At 51.7% G+C, this 19,651-nt stretch overlaps 1 protein-coding gene and 1 non-coding gene across 13 annotated transcripts in view; one reads left to right on the forward strand and one right to left on the reverse strand.

The window, feature by feature from the left end:
- PAX2 (paired box 2) overlaps window positions 1-19,651 on the forward strand; it is a 91,100-nt gene that overhangs the window by 34,307 nt on the left and 37,142 nt on the right. For 9 of the 12 annotated variants that reach the window (XM_061403138.1, XM_061403142.1, XM_061403137.1 and 6 more), the window contains 3 exons: window positions 8,374-8,459; window positions 9,959-10,078; window positions 15,586-15,654. In XM_061403138.1, coding sequence (XP_061259122.1) covers window positions 8,374-8,459; window positions 9,959-10,078; window positions 15,586-15,654 — 275 coding nt within the window. The remainder of the gene's footprint in view (window positions 1-8,373; window positions 8,460-9,958; window positions 10,079-15,585; window positions 15,655-19,651) is intronic. The other 3 variants (XM_061403143.1, XM_061403145.1, XM_061403146.1) reach the window with 1 other exon arrangement.
- On the reverse strand, window positions 6,209-6,281 carry TRNAG-UCC (transfer RNA glycine (anticodon UCC)). Its single transcript has one exon. It is a non-coding gene; the product is annotated as a tRNA-Gly (tRNA).

The following is a 19,651-nucleotide window of genomic DNA, read 5'->3' on the forward strand; positions in this document are numbered from 1 at the left end:
TGGACTGTGCGGTGGACAGCTGGTAGACCCGAACTCTAGCCCAGGGCAGTCCTGACAGATGAGGGCATGCCCGGTGGTGAGAGGAGCTAGTCTGGTCACGCTCTGAGCTTGGCATGCACTGCAGACTGGTTTCCAAATGGTTAGTTAATCACATTGCCCCTTAATTTTTAAACCTATGCATATCTTGAAGCTAAATCAATCCATATGCTTACCATTCATCATATAAACCGTCACTATTGCCCCCTTGGGCCAGCCCCATGGCCCATCTAGCCTGGTAAATTGTATCTGGCCTGGGCTCCCAGGGACACGTGGTAGAAGGATTATCATCCTCAGTGCCAGTCTTAGGAAGCTAAACTGATGCAGAAAGTATGCCTGGCATCTAAGCAACCCACTGGGAACCCATCAGCCTGGGAAGGTACCAAAAACTATTTTGAAATTATATTTATTTGTGGCTTATTGTTTGTTTCCACAGAGGAACTGATAGCCTCTTGAGTTTTGTTTACTGTGTCAGATGGAGTCAGAATTAGCTGATGAGGGAGACGTGCATTGCTAGAATGTGAGTAAGAAACCTTCAACTCACTAAGATGTTCTCTCAGCTCTCTCGAGAATGGTTTCCTTACCCCTTGGCTTAAGCTAGGTTTCTCAAATATCAGAGAGTTTAAGAGTAATCTGGAGAATTTCTTAAATACAGATTTCTGAGCCCAATCCCATCAGCAATTCTAAATGCATAAGGTAAGGTCTGGAGGAGGTTCCAGGGATGTGCATGTTAGCATGCACCCCAGGGGATTCTAATGCCAGTGGCTCAAGGATGGTAGTTTGGGGACAACTTTCTGTAAGCATTTAGGTAGGACTGTCATCTCTTGGAGCTCAGTTATGACCTCTGAGAAGTAGCAAAAGAGGCAGAAACTCTTAACACATTTAGGGGAAACCTGTGTATTCTAATTATATCCGTACTGCGGCCAGAATGGAAGGGCCTGCCCTCAGGTTCCACTCATCAGGGGCTGTTCTCATGCACAGAACCCTGCCTGCCATATGGTCAGTTGTCCAAACTGAAACCTGAGGGGCATGCAAGCGGGTGTGGGCAAACAACTCTAAACTCTGCACCAAATGTAGAGCCTGAGCCTAGGAAAAGAGAGTTCATGTGAAGGACTTCCAGGCTACCCACGGGGAGGGCTGGGTGGCTACCGTCTGCTTTTGGTGCCTGTGGGGAGGAGGGGATGAATTTCAGTTCTTCAGTTCCTGGGATGTACAGAGTGGAGAATGTCAGTTTCTTAGAGTTCTCAGGAGTAGGGAGACGTAGGAACTGTTCTGGGGAAGGGCAAAATTTTCCTGAATAATCTATGAGATCTCAGTTGAGGTTCTGCCATGAAAAGTCTCCAGCTGTTTTTGTAGCTCAAATTTGCCTCAGGGCAGAGCCAGGGACTCCTGCCCGCTGAAGGCAGCTCTCAAAGGCCTGAGTTAAATCAATTACCTGCATTCGTTGTGCAAAATAGCCTTTGCTGAAGCAAATATTTTGTGCTCTTGAATGATCCAGCCTGTAATACCCGGGCAGCTCAAAGTCACTGGTAGAGGCCCCTCCCACCATCATTTTCTTAACAATCAGTGGGGCCAGCTAGTCTGAAACATTCTTTACCTTGGAGTTCCTTTGATTTACTCAATCAGGAAAGACTTTCCCCATACCAGAGGTGAAACATTTTCTGCAAACCTCTAGAAGTAGGCAACTGAAACTGGTTTATATATGTACACAACACATGTATGTTAATACTTGACTTGTTGCTCCAAAGACACTTTCAGCAAATCAGCGATATGACCAGGCCCTGGGCCAACCTGTGGTTCTACTAAGAAGTACTTCCAAAGTGGAGAAAGCAGTCTGTTCTAGGTAGCTGGGCAGGCTTTTGTGGGGACATGCTTGGAGGTCCCGTGTGTGTATCATGCTGTCAGCAGCTGGTTCCAGCAGGCGTTATACTCCCATTTTATAGAAAGGAATGCTAAATCCCAGGGAGTCCCTTATCCTTCGTTTCTCAAAACACAATAGAACAAGAGAACAGAACCATGGAATCCTGGGCTTTGGGGTATCTCTTTCCTGGAGGCAGTATGTTTTCACGGTTAAGGGTAGGGGTCTTGGGGTTAGTCTGCCTGAATTAAAACTCCAGATTTTCCGTTTCTTAAATAGGTAACTTTAGGCAAGTTATAATATGCCTTATATGCAAAATGTGTTGTTGTGAGGATTAAATGAACTGTTTGTTTTAAGCACTTAGAACATTGTTTTTTCTTGTTTAGTCGCTCATTCATGTCCAACTCTTTGTGACTGCATGGACCGTAGCCCTCTAGCTTTCTCTGTCCATGGGATTTTCCAGGGAAGAATACTGGATTGGGTCGCCATTTCCTTATCCAGGGGAACTTCCTGACCCAGGGATTGAACCCACATCTCCTGCATTGGCAGGCAGGTTCTTTACCACTGAGCTACCTGGGTTTAGCTCATAGTAAATACTCAGTAAACAATAGGTTTTTATTACTGGAGTCTCTGCTAAGGAAGCACTGCTCCCAGAAATCCTGAGCAGCCCAGCCCTGGAAATGCTGCCACCTGACTCCCTCCAAGGTGAGCTGTCTGAGGTCACCTCAATGCTAATAGGGCCTCTTCTTGTCTCCACCTCAGGGGGAGTTTTTGCACACCATTTATTATCATATAATATAATGCAATATAATATCATACATAACATAACATAATATGATGGGTAGGTTAACTTGGAAACCCTGAGGCGGACCGTGGATGGATGGATAGATGAATAGATACATTTGTACTAAGTATACATACATTATATCATTCTATTGATTTGTAAAAAGTTCCCGGTCTGCCTGGCTGTAATGAGATTTTTGAACTTTGCGTGGCGATCAATGAGAGGAATATTATTGGCCTGGAGAATTGATATACCTGCTCTCAGTGGCTTGTTCTGCTCCCAGGCTGCCCCGGCCCCCCAGGTGTACGATTCCAGCAGACACTTAACCTTTTTTACAGTGTCATCAGGCTAAAAGGAATCTAATAGTGACACAGGACTTGTGCTCAGCACTCTGCCACTATTGCTTTCCTGTCACAAATAATTTATAGCCTTCCATTTCCATCCCCGAGCCTGCACCCCAGCCCTGCCTCCCGCTTTCCCCCAGCTCCCAGGAATCAATAAGCTCACACAGCCACAGTGGGACTTCAGGGCGCCAAGAGACAGACGGACAGACATAGAGAAGGGAGACAGAGAAGGGGCAGAGATAGGAAGGGGAGAGAGAGAAGGAGATGCAGAGGAAGGAGGAGGAAGAGGAGGAAGAAAATCAGAACAGGAGTGAAGAATCCCCCCCAGCGCTTTCTTAGAGTCGAAAGTGTCTTTCTTTCTTCGTGAGTTTAACAAACTGTTAATGGGAGCCTCATTACCTGATTTCATGCTAACTGACAGAGCAGTTGAGATTGGGTTTTTTTTTTTTTTTTTTAATTTGGTTTGGTTTGGTTTTAAATTTGTTTATTTATTTAGGCCATAACTGCAGGGTATGCAGGATCTTAGTTCCCTGACCAGGGATTGAACCCGTACTCCCAGCAGTGGAAGCAGAGTCCTAATCACTGGACCACCAGGGAAGTCCCCCCTCATGAGACTCTTTGGATCTCCAGCATGGCCAGGGGTGGAGACCTCCCGGGAATTTAACCAAAGAGGGAGGGACTTCACCTGCCTTGTCCTCCTTTACTCCAAAGCTCTACCACAAACCCATGGCATCTTTGGGTCCTGAGGGAACTGCTGCTCCTACTGTCTAAGGACCCTTCCCAGCGCTGCCAGACGGGGCCCCCAGTCTGTCTTCCCAAGAGTCTCTGACACATCTCTTGTCGGGTCAGGCTTGACACCTGCTGCTCCTGTTTCCTGTCTTCTCAGTGCGCCTCCCAGGGTCCTGGAAGCAGCTGCGTTGACCAGGCAGGGGCAGATGGGCCTCAGTGGCCTCCTCATCTGCACCTGGTTTAGCCCCTCCATAGAGAGCAGCCTGGCCTGGGGGTCACCCACAGGAATAATAGTAGTAGTAGTTACAGTTATAGTTAGCATTTATTGAGCCAAGCATCACACTAATCATTTTACAGGAATTATCCTATTTAACCCCCACAGCAGTCCTATGAGGTAGATAGTGCCATCTTATTTTACAGATGAGAGAATGAGAAACACCTGGGATTCATTCCACAGACAATAAGTAACAGAACTGGGACTTGGGCTCAGGCAGACTGAGCCCGGAGCCCACCCTCTACTCCCCTTTGCTCTGCTCACAGCCTCATGAGTGGAGATGCTGAGTACTTGCAGGCCCTGTGCTGAGCCAAGGAGAACTCCAGGAGGTTCCCTGGAAGGTGGGGGAGAAAAAACATCCCTGTCAAGGAAAGTGTGCCTGGAGGAGAAGTGGAGAGCAGGTACCCCGGCAGGGCAGGCTTTCTGCAGGAAATGGCACCTCCCGGCCCCCAGTAAATGTGCTCAGAACTCCTGACTGTCTCCTCCAAGGATGCATGTGTGGGAACTTGACTTTGCAGGCCAACTCTGCCTGGAGCTGTGGGGGCTACAGATGTGTTTGGCTGTCTTATGGGGCCAAGAATGAAAAAGAATTGAAGGAACAGAAGGAGAAACAGGGGGAAATAGTGTCAGGCAGTCACCCAAAGCAACCTCTGTATCCATTTAACCCTTAGGGATATTCCCATGAGTCATTGGGTTGTGTATGGGATGCAGGAGGGTGATGGATGGCCATCAGGTTTCCACAGTCCTGGTCCTTAAATTCTGAGATCTAGCTTTGGGGACTGGTGAGTGTCCACCGCCTGGGGGGCATGGATGGACATTAGTAAGTCACAGCAGGCATCCTGCCCAGCTCCCCTCCTGTGCACCACCAAGCCGCTGTCAGGAAGTAGTGATTTTCCATCACTTGCTGCCTCAGCTAAATCTGCACCAGCGCCCCAGGGGTCAGAGGCTCTGGGTAACAAAGACAGCAGCTGCATGAGGCCACCCGGTTGTCTGTCTCACCCAGCCTCAGTCTGGGGGCTCCCTCTGTCCACAGCTCATCAGCCCTCAAATCAGAGCCACTTACCAGCCCCCTGAGACCCCAGAAACTTTTTGCTGCAGTGAATTAGGAGCAGCTGCTTTGAGTTGCTCAGCCTCTAGACTTCTCCTGTAGACCAGACTACACTGCCCTTAGCGACTGTCAGGTCTTTGCCATCATGATCATGCTCCAAACCCAGAAACTCTGGGCCACATCACCACATGCCATTTCTCGCTGCCTCCTCCCTGTGCCCACCATTCTGTTCTCTCCTTCTTCTGCCTTGTCTGGCGGTCACCCACATTCTCTTTGGCAACTTCAGCCTCTCCTTCTTCATCAGTTCTTTCTCCTTGGCCTACAGACATGTCCAGGCCCTTCCTGCCCTGAACAGGCTTCCCTCCACTCACCTGCTTTCTTCAGCTTCCACACATCTCTCTCCTTTTCTACAAACTTCTGAAGCAATGATCTATTTCATCGCCTTCCTCTCCTCTTGTCCACTCCCAAATCTCTTCCTGTCTGGCTTCTGCCTCAGTTGCTTTATTGAGACCACTCTCACAACGTCATTAGTGGCCACCCAAAATCCCCAAATCTGTGCCTCTTCTTATTTCCAGTTCCCTTCCAACTTTATGTCACCATGGATGGTGTCATCATGGAGGCTGTGGGTTATGTTCTCCTTCTGGAAGTGTTCTTCTCTGTTGACTTGGTTAACACTACGTGATCCTGGTTCTGCCATTTCCTGTATGACCAATTCTGAGTGCTGTGCAAGGTCAGGTTCTTTTCCTTAGCCTCTGTTAGGAGATGTCCTCCAGGGACTCCTCCTTAGGCCTCTCATCCCAACCAACATGCCCTTCTTTGACAGTCTCCTAAATCTGTGTCTGCTGTTCTGGGTAGTGAACAATCTTCCACCTGGGCACTCACCTGCCTCCTCAAATGAGGCATGTCAAGGACCAGCCAGTCACCATGCTGCGTTCCTCTTCCTGAGAGCTGGACAAACCACCAGCCTTCCAGTTACGCACCACTGTGGTTTCAGAGCCGCAGACTAGTGGAGTCATGGTTGACTCCAGTTAGTTGCCAAATCCTGGCCATTCTGCCTTTACTGTGTCTTGCAAATTCTTTCTTCTTTCTCTTTTTTTTGGTGGGGGGGCACCCTGAGTGGCTTGTGGGATCTTAGTTCCTCGACCAGGGATTGAACCTGGGCCCTCAGCAGTGGAAGCACCAAGTCCTAACCACTGGACCACCAGGGAATTCCCTTTTCCCCCTCCTTTCCTTCTCTTTTCTGAGACCAGCCCCTTATGGCCTTGTGCCTGACTGTTGCTTTACCTGCATCGGTTTGTACCTGTCTCCTTTTGTTTAGAAATCACTCATGGCTTAAGACCCTGTAAACCTGGTTCCTATATACTGGGGGAGGTCTGACAACGTAATGAGAAGTACACATTTTAGACTGAATTCCACCCCTGCCCTTAGCCCTCCACTTTAGCCTCTGCTAGGAGATGTCCTCCAGGGACTCCTCCTTAGGCCTCTCATCCCAACCAACACGCCCCTCTTTGACAATCTCCACTGACAAGCTGACAGTGTAATCTTCAGAAAGCCCCTTAACCTCTTTGAGTTTTGACTTTAAGTCTGCAAAATGAGGATAATAGTATTGCTTTGAAGATTGTTATGAGAATTAAAAATTTTATAAGTACAGTAATAAAGGCACATAGTAGACACTCAATAAATAGAAAAATCACTGCTGTCATCATTACTTCCAACTTTTCAGCCTCATTTCCTCTTAGTCCCTTACATCCCTCCAGCGTTCCTGGATAGGCATTACCCCCTCACCCCCTGCTCCCTCCCTTGCTTTTCTTTCCCCCTCCTCCAGCATCTGCTTATAACATCCTCTTTCCCACTTCTTTGTTCACGTTAAAAGCATGCTATTTTTCACTGGGGAAAGAGACCTTAGAGAGCCTGTCATCTATCCTCTTTACCTTATAACTGAAGAAACTGAGGCCTGGAAGGAAAATGATGAGGCCAAGGCTATGCGGCCAATTAAAGGCAGAATCAAGACTTTAGACATGTAGCCCAGTGACTTTTCCACTATCCTCTGTGCCTTTGGCTCGTGTGTGTGTGTGTGTGTGTGTGTGTGTGTGTGTGTGTATTCAGCCTTACACTGCTTGGAGGCTCTACATCAAATTCCAGATTCCACCTCCTCAGTGTCTTTTTTCCCATTCCCCTTCCTCTGCCCCACGCACAGCAGGTGACTCCTCTCCTGCATCTTCCTGGTACTTACTGCCTGTTCCCTCCCTTGGGGTGACTTAGGTTTCTCAGGGTGTGACCTCCCTACCCAATTTTATTACCAGTCCTGGGAGGCAGAGACCTTATCTTGGCCACCTGCGAGTGTTCCAGTCCATGCACAGCTTGTGACTCACCTGGCCGGTTGAGATGAACTTGGCTCACACACCTCTCTGCGGGGAGGGGGACTTGCCTTCAGAAAAGTGGCTTCCGAGGGCACCTGATGGACCAGTGGGTGGAGGGAAATGTTCCTCGATGCTGGCCCTAGGGTTGGTCTTTTGCGTCCCTGAGCCCTGGGCCCTTGGATCACTGACAGGCCTCAGCCCTGCAATGTTGGATCTGGAGCCCTCACCCCCATCCTCACCTGGAGTGCATGGGGAAGGCACCAGTCTCTTCACCCAATCAGGTAAAGAAGCTGAGATTCAAGTAACGCCTCTGGGAAGGAGGCCAGTGTGCCAGCGAGCTGGGCAGCAACAGGACTTTGTGGGGTGTGAAAGCACTGAATGGTTCAAGGAGTTGCTCAGGGCCTGACAGGGACTGTGTGCTGTGTTGGAACCCTGGAGACGAAAGGGTTACTGTGACCCAGCCCTTCCCTGACTCTGTCTTTAGCTCAGGAAATGGGGAGATGTCATCCCCTCCCTGATCCTGGAGGACTGTGATACAGTCCCAATAGGAAAGCCAGCTCCAAAATGATCTCCAGAAGGGAAGGGTGGACAGCGAGTCACCAGGGCAGCCCCAACTCCCAGAAAAGGGAAGGAGGCTGTGGTCTGCTCGCTCCACTACCCTGATCCTTGCTACCAGACATCAAACGGCAATTTGATCAATGCACTGCAGGATAGAATGCAGACTGCCTTGGCCCAGGGATGCGCTGAACCTGGATCCGCAGAGCCAACAGGAGGGCAAGCTCCTGCCTTGCAGCAGTCAGGAAGGGCGGGGGTGCAGAGAGCAGCTGAGGGAGGAGGGAGCTAGGGAGCTTGGGGGAGCCACCTCCATAGGGGTTGGCTGGAGCTGGCCAGGGCATCAGAGGGCATGTGACGTGTGATGCTGTTGGTGATGCTGTTGCAGGATCATCCGGACCAAAGTTCAGCAGCCTTTCCACCCAACGCCGGATGGAGCCGGGACTGGAGTGACTGCCCCTGGCCACACCATTGGTAAGAGGACTTAGGGAAGGGGGAATGCTGGGCCCCCTGAGAGCTGGGCAGTGCAGCTCCAGCCCTGGGGAATGCACACTGTTTGAGGCCCAAGGCCTGCGCTCTCTAGAGGTGCAGGATCTGCCTGAGAGACCAGCTCACGAGGACCGCGCTCTGCCTCCTGCCCGCATCTCCTTGCCTTTATCAGTCTGTGTGTCTGTCTCTCTCCCTCCCTTTTCTCTAGCTTTCCTTCTCCTTCCCATCCTCCTCCTGCTCCATCTCTTGTTCTCTGTCCTTCTCTCTTTCATATCTACTTGCTTACTCCATTTTTGTTTTGTTAATTTTTAAGATTCTCCTCCTCTCTTCTCTCCCTCTGCCTTCTCTCCTCTTTCTCCCCCTTCTGCCTTTCCCTCTCCTCTCCTCTCTGTCCAAGTGGCCCTGGACCTCTTCTTCTGTCTGTACCCCTCCCTCCTCATGGTCTCGCTCCTCTCAGTTCATCTCGCTTGATGTCTTTGTCTCTCTGTCTCATCTGCCATACCTTCTGCCCTCTCCAGCCCCCTCATTTATTGACCCTCGCTCACAGCCTTGCAGAGACACGACCAGTCCCACCAGAACACCTGCCAGCACCCCCTCCCTCCCTCCCACGCACTGTCTTCCCTTTGACCCCAGGGCACTCAGTGCTGCCGAAGCCATAGGTGAGATCTTGAGGGACTGGGATGTGGTTAAATTTCTCCTGCTGTCCCTCTTGGCAGCTGTCCCCTCTCTCTGGACCAGCAGAAAGTGAAAAGGGCTGGTCCCAGCCCTCCGGGAGTTGGCAGGAGCCCTGTTTGCTAGGCCTGGGTTGCAGCGTGTGCTGAGGGGGAGGGTTGGATCGAGCTGTACCTGAGTTGATCACTGCCGAGTGAATGTGTTCACTACTCTGTGCCCTGAAGGGGAAATTAGGAACTTCTCAGGTGATTTCAAGACCAGAAGCAACAGGTGGGAGTGAAGAGCTTCATACTCCTGGGGAGTATCAGGCCCATTCATGTGTCTCTAAGAGAATCAGAGAGATCTTAGAAAGCCACAGACTCTAAATCAGGACTGGGAAAGACTCTGCCTAGGAGACCAGAAACAATGGGCTGGGACTTGTTTAAATGGATTTGCCCAGCCCCAGGGATCTGGGGATGAGCTGTGCAAGAAGCGGCTGTGCTCTCAGGACCCCTGAACCACTTTCTAGGTTGAGTCCGCTTTGCTGTTTCCATCCATCCTCAAGAGTGGGTTCAACCTATAGTGAGTGAATGAAATCTCCAGGTCTGCAGAGAAGGCCTGGGTTGACTGGTCCCCACTAAGCCCAGGGTGGACAGCACTGAAGAGCCTGAATTGTATGCAGCAACTCGTTCCCCCTTAAATCTCAGAGAAAGGAGACTATGGGCTCCCCATCCCCGCTCATTCCCTCTGCCTCTCTCTGCCCCCAGACTTGGGGCTTTGGCCTGCGATCACAACCACTATCCTGATGGCATTTCCTCCTTCCTCCCATCCAGTTCCCAGTACGGCCTCCCCTCCTGTTTCCAGCGCCTCCAATGATCCAGTGGGATCCTACTCCATCAATGGGATCCTGGGGATCCCTCGCTCCAATGGCGAGAAGAGGAAACGTGATGAAGGTAGGGAGGAGGGAAGAGGCTTGGCTTCCCCTGTGCATGCTTTGTCCTTGGATTCAGAGCTCCGGTTTCGGCCCAGCTTCGCAGCTGCTTTGCTGTGAGATCACTTTTAGTAGCAAAGCCCAAGTCCCTCCACTACCCTGCTGGCTCCTGGAGAGAGGGAGGCAGGCTGCTGGTGGGGCCGTCAGCTTCACCATCTGCTAAGCAGCCCCAACTGCTTCACCTTCCGCCGGGATTCACCCCAAACATCCCTGTGGGATGCCAGGAGGAAAAGCAGGAACCATGGACCATGAGAAGGTTTTGGAGGTTAGGGGACAGCTGGTTTCTGACCTGGGGATGAAAAGCTAAACTGACTTGTCCTCCCCAGATCTCAACCCATCAGGAAATGGGGGAGTTATGTCACGTGCAGCTGACCCTACTGCGCTTTCTCGGTAACACATTGACCCTGTGCCCATTCAAACCACTAGGGGAGCTGGGCATGGGCCCTCTCTGCTCTTTGCCATGGGAGAAGACACCCTCCAGGCTCCTCTCTGGCCCTTCCCCTCATTCCCTGTAATTCCTTGGGGGCAGCTAGCTGTTGGGCAGGGAGTTATATAGTGAGAGGGATGAAGAGGAGGAGAAGCAGGGAAAGAAAATCAGAGGAGAGAGTGGTGGCGATGAGCTTGGGAGAAGGTGTTTTTCAAATGTTGTGATAGTAAGGGTCCCTTGGTGACCATCTGGTTCTCTTTTGATGCATGAGGCCAGGGCGCAGGGCTGGCAGGCCCAGACAAAGGGAGACCCCAGTGTCTGGAGCCTGCTTCCTGCCCTGATCTTACCGTCCCTGCTGGGGAAGCAGTAACTTCCTGATCTAGAGAGGATGAACTTTTAAGGGTATCTCCCATGAAATAGAACCCTCTAAATATGAACATAGGTGGGGGACCATATATCGCATTCATCCAGACAGTCTCAATTTATGCCTTTGTCTCTGCATCTTGGCCAGTCAGCATCTCCTTTTTCTCTCAAAAATGTCCTATTTGGACAGTAAATCTTGCAGTCATTCCAAGCACAGACAAGCCCTTGATTGGGACAGCTCTAGAGGGTAAGGAACAGAGAAAAGAGACAAAGCTGAGAATCCCTAGGCCCAGGCTGAGGGAAAAGAGAGTGTGAGAGCCCCGGACTCCAGCAGAAAGGGACAGTGTGTAGGAGAGGCCTGGGTCTGGCAAGACAGTGATGACCCGGGTCTGGCCTCCTTCCAGAAGCCCTAATGGCCTCGTTTCACAGGAAAACAGCTTGTCTGGCTCTATTTCTCCTTCTTCCAAAATATCCAAACACATTTGGCTGCCACGGCCTTTGCCACTCACTAAATTTCATTGTGGTTGTTTTGGCAATAGCCACTGATGGGCAGGGGGCGGCTGTGTGAAAGGGCCTGCATCTCAGTTCTCCCTGGGGCTTCCCCATACTCAGGCCTTCACCAAGCTCCCCAGCACCCTGAGTAATCTGGAAGATTCTGCCTCAGACCCTGAGGATTTCTCCTTTAAACGCTTAGCACTTGTGAGACAACCAGGGGGTTGGGGGAGGCCACAGGACCCCCTTTGGACTCCTCCCCACTGGTCTGAAGTTGGGGTCAAGCATGTCCACTGCTTCCTGGACTCCTGTAGGTCAAGGAAGGAGGCTGGAGATAGAGAAGCACTAGCCTGAGGCTGTGGCCACTGCAGGTGGGCAGAACAGAGTGCTCTCCTCTCTGAGCAATTGATCACATTCATTGTTTCAAGTCAATTCAATTCAGTGAACCTTTTCTGGGCATCACTCATAAGAAAGGCTTGGTGCTCTAGGTTCCCAGAGCAGAACAAGATATGATTCTGGTCCTTAAGGAGCTTATAGTCTAGTGGGGCATATAAAACACATGAGCCCAGAGAGCAGAAAGGCCCCTCAGGTATCTGGATATCTGTGTTGTGATGGAGGTCTGGGCTGCAGGCTGTGGGAACTCAGACAGAGGAAGGAGTGAGCCCCCAGGAAGGGCTGCCCTCTGAGGAGGGGCTTAAGGGATGGATGAGCGGCACAGTTCAAAGACAATGGTAGTTGAAATTCTGTGGGACAGACTGAGTCTGGTGGCCAGAAGGTACTGTGCGGAGAAAACAGGGGTGCTTTGGCTCGGATGAAAGGGCCTGAGGGGAAGTTGTGGAGGTAGGGCTAAGTGGAGGGGTTAGGGGTATGGGAGAGCAGGCCAAGACGGGACTTTTGCCTGCAGACATGAGAAGCCACCAAAAGTGTCTGATCAGGAAGGGCACAAGAGCAGGGCTGGGTCCAGCATGGTGGTAGCGATGGCAGCAGGGAGACACCTCAGGAAGCAGTTGAATTCTAGGTGAGAGGTAATGGCAGTCTCTAAATTTACTCTTATTGCATAAATACGTACCCCAAGGCCTAGCTCAGTGGCAAGAAGGATCAGAGACCCTGCTTCTCTTTTGGGGAAGTGGGGTGGTTCTTTTGCCTTGACTCACCCTTCCTTCTGACCAATGCCAGGCCAGATGGAGCTGTCCTTTCCCTCATGGAGGCCAGAACCTATGAGGAAAGCCAGTTCTCCCTGACCACCCTGTGCCACAACACACACACACACCCCACACCACACATGATCCACGCACTTGATCCATCGGGCCAGGTGGGAAGGGAGAGGACAGGAAAGGCAGACCCTCCACAGCCACCCCCTCCCCCAACTCCGGGCACCTCCAAGCAGCCAGGCCCAGTTTGCATTAGGGAGCAGCTCAGATGATTAAGAACAGGGGAGATAATTAAGTGTCAAGATGATGTAGCCCAACTCTGCAGTCAGGCCAAGGTAGCACAGCGGCTGGCAGGCCGGGCGCAGGAGGCAGCCTCGGGCATGGGCCGCAGAGACACCCAGGTGTGTCCTTCAGCTCCCGGACCGCCGGCACTGCAGGCGAAAGAGAGAGCTGGCCCAGGGACCTGAGGGGGGCTGGGATGGGAACAAGGGTGCTCATCAAGACACTAGACCTTGTGGGAGTGGAGGGACAGGTCTCCTACTGGAGGGCCCTGTGCCCCTGCCAGGCCAGCTTGATTTTGGCCCCACACATGGGGGGCATCTCCCTGGCAGTGTCATAGCCCAGGGGCCAGCTGTGAGCGTCTCTGTCCTCAAGGAAGCCACTCCTGCTCCTGCCTATGGGTACAGTGTGCGGCCTATTCTTTAGCTCTAACAATGTCACGGTGGTGGGCATTAGCGAGGACAATCGCTGCGGCATGTGCTGGCATTATTGGACACAATCTCAGCAGTAGTTATTGGTGTTCACAGTGATAATACCCAGAGCATTATTGGCGTTGGCACTCAGAATATGGACAGCGTTATTAGTATCTGCAGCAATCAGATCTGTGGGGACATTAGTAAAGGACCGATCAGCTGTGACTCTGGGGAAAAAGGAAACCAACAGTGACTGTGAGCCTGCTTGAGACGCCCTCTCATGCCCTGGCCTTTGGAAGGATGGAAAAATCTCCAGACTTTTCCTTTGAGAAAGGTGCTAGTCAAGAAGCTTTGACCCTCCCCCTTCCCCCCAAGAGTCCAGAAGATCCTGGAATGAGACAGGTAGACAGACCAGGAATAGATGGGGAAGTTATGTCATAAAGCACCTGGCAGACAGGCCATCCATCAGTCTGAGAAAGTAGATTCCCATTCAGTACCCTCTTGAAATCTGTCCCTCTTCTTAGCTCTAACTATGAGTGGGTATGTTAGAGTCCTTTTTAGGGACACTGCATCACCGAATATTGCATGAGCTGGCTGATGTGACTGCAGAACAGGGACTCTTGTATTTTTCCAGGACCAAAGTCCTTTGCCTTCACCCAGTTGCTTTTGGCCATGGTTTAAAGCATTGCCGTCCATCAGTGGTGGTGAAGCCCAGAACCATTACATCACTTGTCCAAAAATCCAAATGAAGTTGTATGGTGTGAGTCTTTAGATCTGTGCAAGGGGAGGTGTGTCGGTATCATCCTTTGATGCATGGGATTGCAGGGGGCCATGACTCTGCCTTCCATTAATTAGGTACACAATGAATTGTGCAGTTGAGTGGTGCCAAGGCAGTGCAGTTGTACGTTTGCAGGCAGAGCAGGTTGCATGGCTGCAAACAGCCAAGCCCTGTCACTGCCTTTAATAGCTCCCTTCTGCTTTGGCTGAAGCCGTCACTGTGAGAAGTGATTTCCTTAGTTTCCCTCCTTGAAGTCCCTTGTGTGTTGCTGGGGTTTGACTTTGAGAAGATGAAGGGATTATGCTGTAGGAAGGAGCAGCTCCTGCCCCATCTAGGATCCCAGGCTTCAAGCAAGTGAAGGCTGCAAAGGGCCCCGTGTAGAAGGAGGATTCGGTAGAGAGGCCAGCAGGCAATCCCTGCCTGGACTGGGCTGGGCAATGTGACTTAGTGGGGAAGGGCTCTGGAGGGAGGCGCAGCTGGGTTTGCATCGTAGTGCCTAGGGCAAGCCTCTTGGCCTTCATCAGCTCAGTCCTCTCCTCTGTAAAATGGAGGTAGTGACAGCACTGACTTCACGGGGACCATGGAGAGGACTACATGAGATCACGGACATGGGCTGAGCCAACTCCATCTTTGAAGATGGCTCACTGTGTGTCTGGGGAGGAAGGAAAAATCGGTAGGTTTATGTTTCAAGGGGAAATGCAGTTGTGTCAAAAGGAAACTTTGTGGGTGCCAGCACCCTCATCTTGGTACGGTTCCTTTTAAACAGAGCAGCCTAGGGAAGCTGATGCTGGATAAACCAACCTGGATGGGACCAGGGCAGCCAAGGAAAGATGCCAGCCTCCCTGTGTAACCGGGAGGAGCTCTGTCCATCTCTGTTTTCACATTTGCTCTGTGGCCATCCGCTTGGGCCACGTGTCATCTCTTATTAGCCTCCAAAGGTGTTTCAGATGTGTGTAAATAAACCCAGGACCTCCTCTTCCCCAACACGGAGTCTTCCCTCCCTTCCTCCATTGCTGTGTATTTCTGCCCCCACACACACGTTTATTTATTTACCTTGGGAAATGTGTGTTTGATTTGTGCACATAGGTGCTTTCTCACATGGTTTATGCAGATGTGGGTATTGTGTGTTTTCTACCTTTCTGATACCTTTGGGTGAAAGGGACATGGAATGCCATGCATTGGGCAGGCACACAGTTTTCTGGGTAGTGCATACAGGCAGAGAGATGATCAAATGTGAGCAGGTGCACAATTGTGTCCCTGACACCAGCGCCAGGGGATGGGGAGAGTCCTGAGCCAGGCCTGGGTGTGCTCAGGCTGCCTGGTCTTGAGACACAGATGTGCATGTAGAGTTTTGCCCAAAGGCCCATGTCAGCATTACCCTGTTGGCAAAAGGATGGTCTGTCCTGGTCCTGCCTCCAGCGGGGCCTGGGCCCCACCACAAGGGAGACTGAGGCTGGGGACCCTCACAGAGGAGCCTGGTCTCCTAGTCTCTGGATTTACCTCTGGTCTTTGACCTGCCTACCTTTCGTGATCTCTCAGTGTCTGTCTGTCTCTTATTTGCTCTAGTCGAGGTATACACTGATCCTGCCCACATTAGAGGAGGTGGAGGTTTGCATCTGGTCTGGACTTTAAGAGGTATGGGGGCCAGAGGGAACCTGGTGAGGGGGCCAGGGGAGAGAGCTGGGGAGGCGGTTAGAGACTCTTTAGTGAGTGGGTTCCTAAGGGTCAGAGAGCAGACTAGGAGGAGGTGGCCCAGGCTTCCACTGGAAACCAAAGGCTAACGGAGTCTCAGGGCCTGGCTCACTTCCGCCTTGGGCCCTGCTGGATTGGGGGGCTGAGGCCCTGGTGGCCTGGAGGGTCAGGCCTTCAGTGGATGGGGGCACTTTTTCCAGCCCTTGGAAAAACAAAGAGCAGATCGGGTAGTAAAACAAAAGCAAAGGAGACCTGGAAGCACCTGACAGCCCTAATTCATCACGGCCCAAGTTTTTTCCTGTGTTCCCATTATATTTGTTTGTAAAAGTGGAAATCAATTTTGAAGGTAATTTTCTGGAAAGAATGGAAGGGAGGTGGGAGGGCCGGATAAGGCAGAGATGGTAAAAGGAAAAATTTAGGCCAGGCACAGCCCAGGGGCAGCTCTTGGCAAGGTGAAAGAAAATTGCATATTCAATCTCCATCCATGAATCTCCCTCTCTGCTGCCCGCCTCCTGCTTGAAAACAATGAAGGCTTTTTCCCAACGCTGGGCAGGGCCTCGGTATCAGCCTCACTTTAACTTCAGGGTCATTAATTCCCTGATTATTGAAGGAGAAGAGAGGGTTGCAGCATCGTCAATTCCAAAGGCACACCCCCCCCATGTGATCAGGGCCTGGGTGGGGTGGGGTGGGGGGGGGTGAGCCAGGGTGAGGTGAGGTGTTGTTTCAGAAGAGCACAGGGGTGGGAGGGAGGAAGTGGGGAGCCAACTGGACTGGGGGGGTGCAGGAAGCCAGGAGGAGGGGAGAAGAAGGCAGTCATTACTGCATACCTCTGTTGTGTTGTTATTGCAAATTAAAAGTAGCATGTTCCACTCCGCAGCTATCTTTGGGGAGGGAGGGGCACCGAGGGAGGTGGGGGATCTTATCATTGCTTCTTCAGCAGACCAGCCGTGGTGTCACCGTGTGAGGTGACATTTGAATTTACAATTCCGCTGAGAAAAGCCATTAATTCACAAATTAACATTTCTCCCTCTCCCTCTCTCTTTAACACTCTCTCCCTCTCTCACATGGATGTGCAAGCAATTGAAAAGACAAAGGAAATAGCCTTAAGGAAGAGACTTTACTGCTAGTCTGTCTGTGCTGAGATTGCTCCCCCTGCTTCCAGATAGATAAACCAATTACCTGAGCCGCTCTGCTCCTGGCCGCCCGCGATCACCTCCTTTTGTAGGCTGCCTCCATGGCTGGATTACCCTCGGTGTATCTCATTAATGTAAACCAGGCATGCCCTGGTCACCCGGCTCCCTTCCCCGCTGTCTTTCTGGAGGGACAGTGGGAGGAGTGCTGGTGTCAGAAAAGGCAGGCGAGGAGGACCCCAGGAGAGAGGAGAGACTGCCCCTGGCCAGCTGCCAGGCTCTGGTTCTTTGGGTGTCCATGGCCTGGACCTGCAGTCCTGTTGAGGGGGTCAGCAGGTGAGTTCTCCGTGGCAGGTTTGCACGGGTGGACATTTAGAGGCAGAGGCAGGAGCCAATTCTTTGGGGCCCACAGGGCTGGTTCTCTCTGACCTTTTGGTTCAGAGGCTGGGGGCTTCTGAAAGCAGAGAGGGATCTGAGTGCTCCCTTCATGAAAAGATCTTAGGGATGTTTTGCTGAGTCCGCAGATCTAGGAGGGCCCAGAAGGCAAGGTGAGGTTGCACTATGTTGGGTAAACAAAAGGAGGTTGCACTGATTCCTTAACCTAAACTCGGTACTTGGGCGCAATTATGTCTTTCTGCCACCAAACCCTTAAAATCACAGCCAAACCCAGCCATCCAGCTCCTTCTTAGAGAAGACCCACCCAGGAGCATGGACCCAGAAGTTCTGGGCTCTCACACCTCTGCAGTGAGCTTACATCATGGGCTGGGCATGGCAGAGCCTTTTTGGCTTTTCCTGTCCTCCAGGCCCCGACCAGGCACTGCAGGAAGACAGATTGGCAGAGGGAAGTCATGCAGAGCTTGAGTTTCTGTAAGGAAAGTGCTTCTGTGGATCATTGCTGGAATGATAGGATTTCACACACACTGCCTGCTACCTAGCACAGGTCACAGACTCTGACCCCCTAGGAGCCAGGTCCTCTGAAAGTTCAGAAACCAGATCTCCATAGAGGGAATCATCCATCCAGACAGGTACCTGACCTTACCTTGCGTGAACAAAGCTCAGCCTATGTTCATTTTCCAACAAATATTCAAAACCTGGCTGCTGTCTATCCAGCCCAAGAGCGAACTAAGGTTCAAAGGTCAGCATTCACTAAGACACACACGCCCCCGAAAAATCCACTTCTGAACACACATTCATTGTTATGAATATATCTTCCTAGTAACCTGGGAAATTAGACCGTTCATACCTAAGCGGGGAATTTTTCTATCATAGTTGGATCGCATATTTTAGCTAAACTCTTGGTAATGTTGGCTACGAGCCTGTTGAACGCCAACCAGGTCATTATACAGAGGTAGGTTTAAAGGTTTTATTAAGACCTTTGCCTTGGGCCCTGTGTACACCTGAACGTACCTTTTTCAGTAGGGAGGAACCAGGGTTTAGCCAGGACTGTGTGTAGCTGACGTAGGTGCGTGAATTTGTACATAAATACCTGCAATTATACCAGCGTATGCAGCTGAGTCATTCACCACCTTAGTTTCCCAGCCAGTTCATGCTGCTGTGGATGAAGAGTTACATTTGGTTGTTTGAGGAAGTATGTTAAGGTTTAGCACAAAAGCATGTATTTTTTTTTTTGGTAAAGTGTCAAAAAAGTCAGAATGGATAGGTCGACCCCACTCCCCAGGAAAGAATGCACAGACTCGCATTGGAGGGGCTGTGTGCGACCCTCCACCACTGGAAACTGGGGTGGCAGGAGCGCAGTAGGGCACTGGGCAGAGACCTCGGGTCCTCCCACCGCCACATCTGTGTATGCACACCCACCTTGTCAGAATGTCTTCACTTGGTAACTCCCTTCAAGCCCTGCAGGTAGGCATTGTCCTCCTTCCCCCATGGGCAAGGGCACCAAGCAAGAATTCCGCTGCCTCAGCTCTGCCCTTCTCCCTCAGGCGGGGCCATGGAGGGAAGAGCTGGGCCCTGAGGCTGCTCCTCAGGCCCTTCTGCTGGAAGGCTCGCCTCCTCCAGGCACCATCTCCTCTGCAGGCCCACGGGCAGATGAGAAGGCAGGGTCCTAAAGGATCCCTCAGAAAAAGGGTCAGGGAAAAGGCAGCCTGGGAGACGCAGCCCTGCCGCCTGCTAGAGGAATGGGTCCCAGTAAACTCCCAACCATGAGTGTCTGCTCCAGAGGGGCGCTGGGGCCCAGGGAAGCCTCCCCCCAGCCTCCACCCACCATCACTTGCCTTCCTCAGGGCCCTGGTGGCCAGTAGGGGTCTCTGGGACCCTCCCCATTCTTCCAGGAGGGTTGGGGGAGGGCTGAGAGACCGATCACGAGCCTCAGAGCAGAGTTGCCGCAGAGCCAGTAATTCAAACCATCCTGACCCTTCGGTGAACCCAAACCTGCTGACCTTGACAGCCCCAGACAAGGGAGGCCTCACAGACCTCAACCTGTGTGGAGGCATCGCCTTCTCTCCCTCCCGGCCTCGGAGCCCGTGGCCCAGCCTTCAGGTGGCTCCTCGTTTGGCCGGCCCAGCGAAATGCCAGCATCCCTCCCTCCCCTGGGGTGCCCGCCTGCTTGCCTCAAAGCACCCTTTGTGCTCATTTCCACTGGAGACAGGCGTGTGGGCATCTCACAGGGTCTCTCTGGGGCTAGGCTGAGGCTTTCTCCTTCAGACAGAGCTTTTACAACATGCATGCCTGTCTTCCTCCTGCCCCGACTTCAGCTTTTACAGGAGCACTAGCCACATTGTGTGTGTGTGTGTGTGTGTGTGTGTGTGTGTGTGTGTGTGGTCCGGGTGCACACAGGGGCAGAGATAAAATGT

The sequence above is a fragment of the Bos javanicus genome, chromosome 26 (assembly GCF_032452875.1).
Source record: "Bos javanicus breed banteng chromosome 26, ARS-OSU_banteng_1.0, whole genome shotgun sequence".
NCBI lineage: Eukaryota > Metazoa > Chordata > Mammalia > Artiodactyla > Bovidae > Bos > Bos javanicus.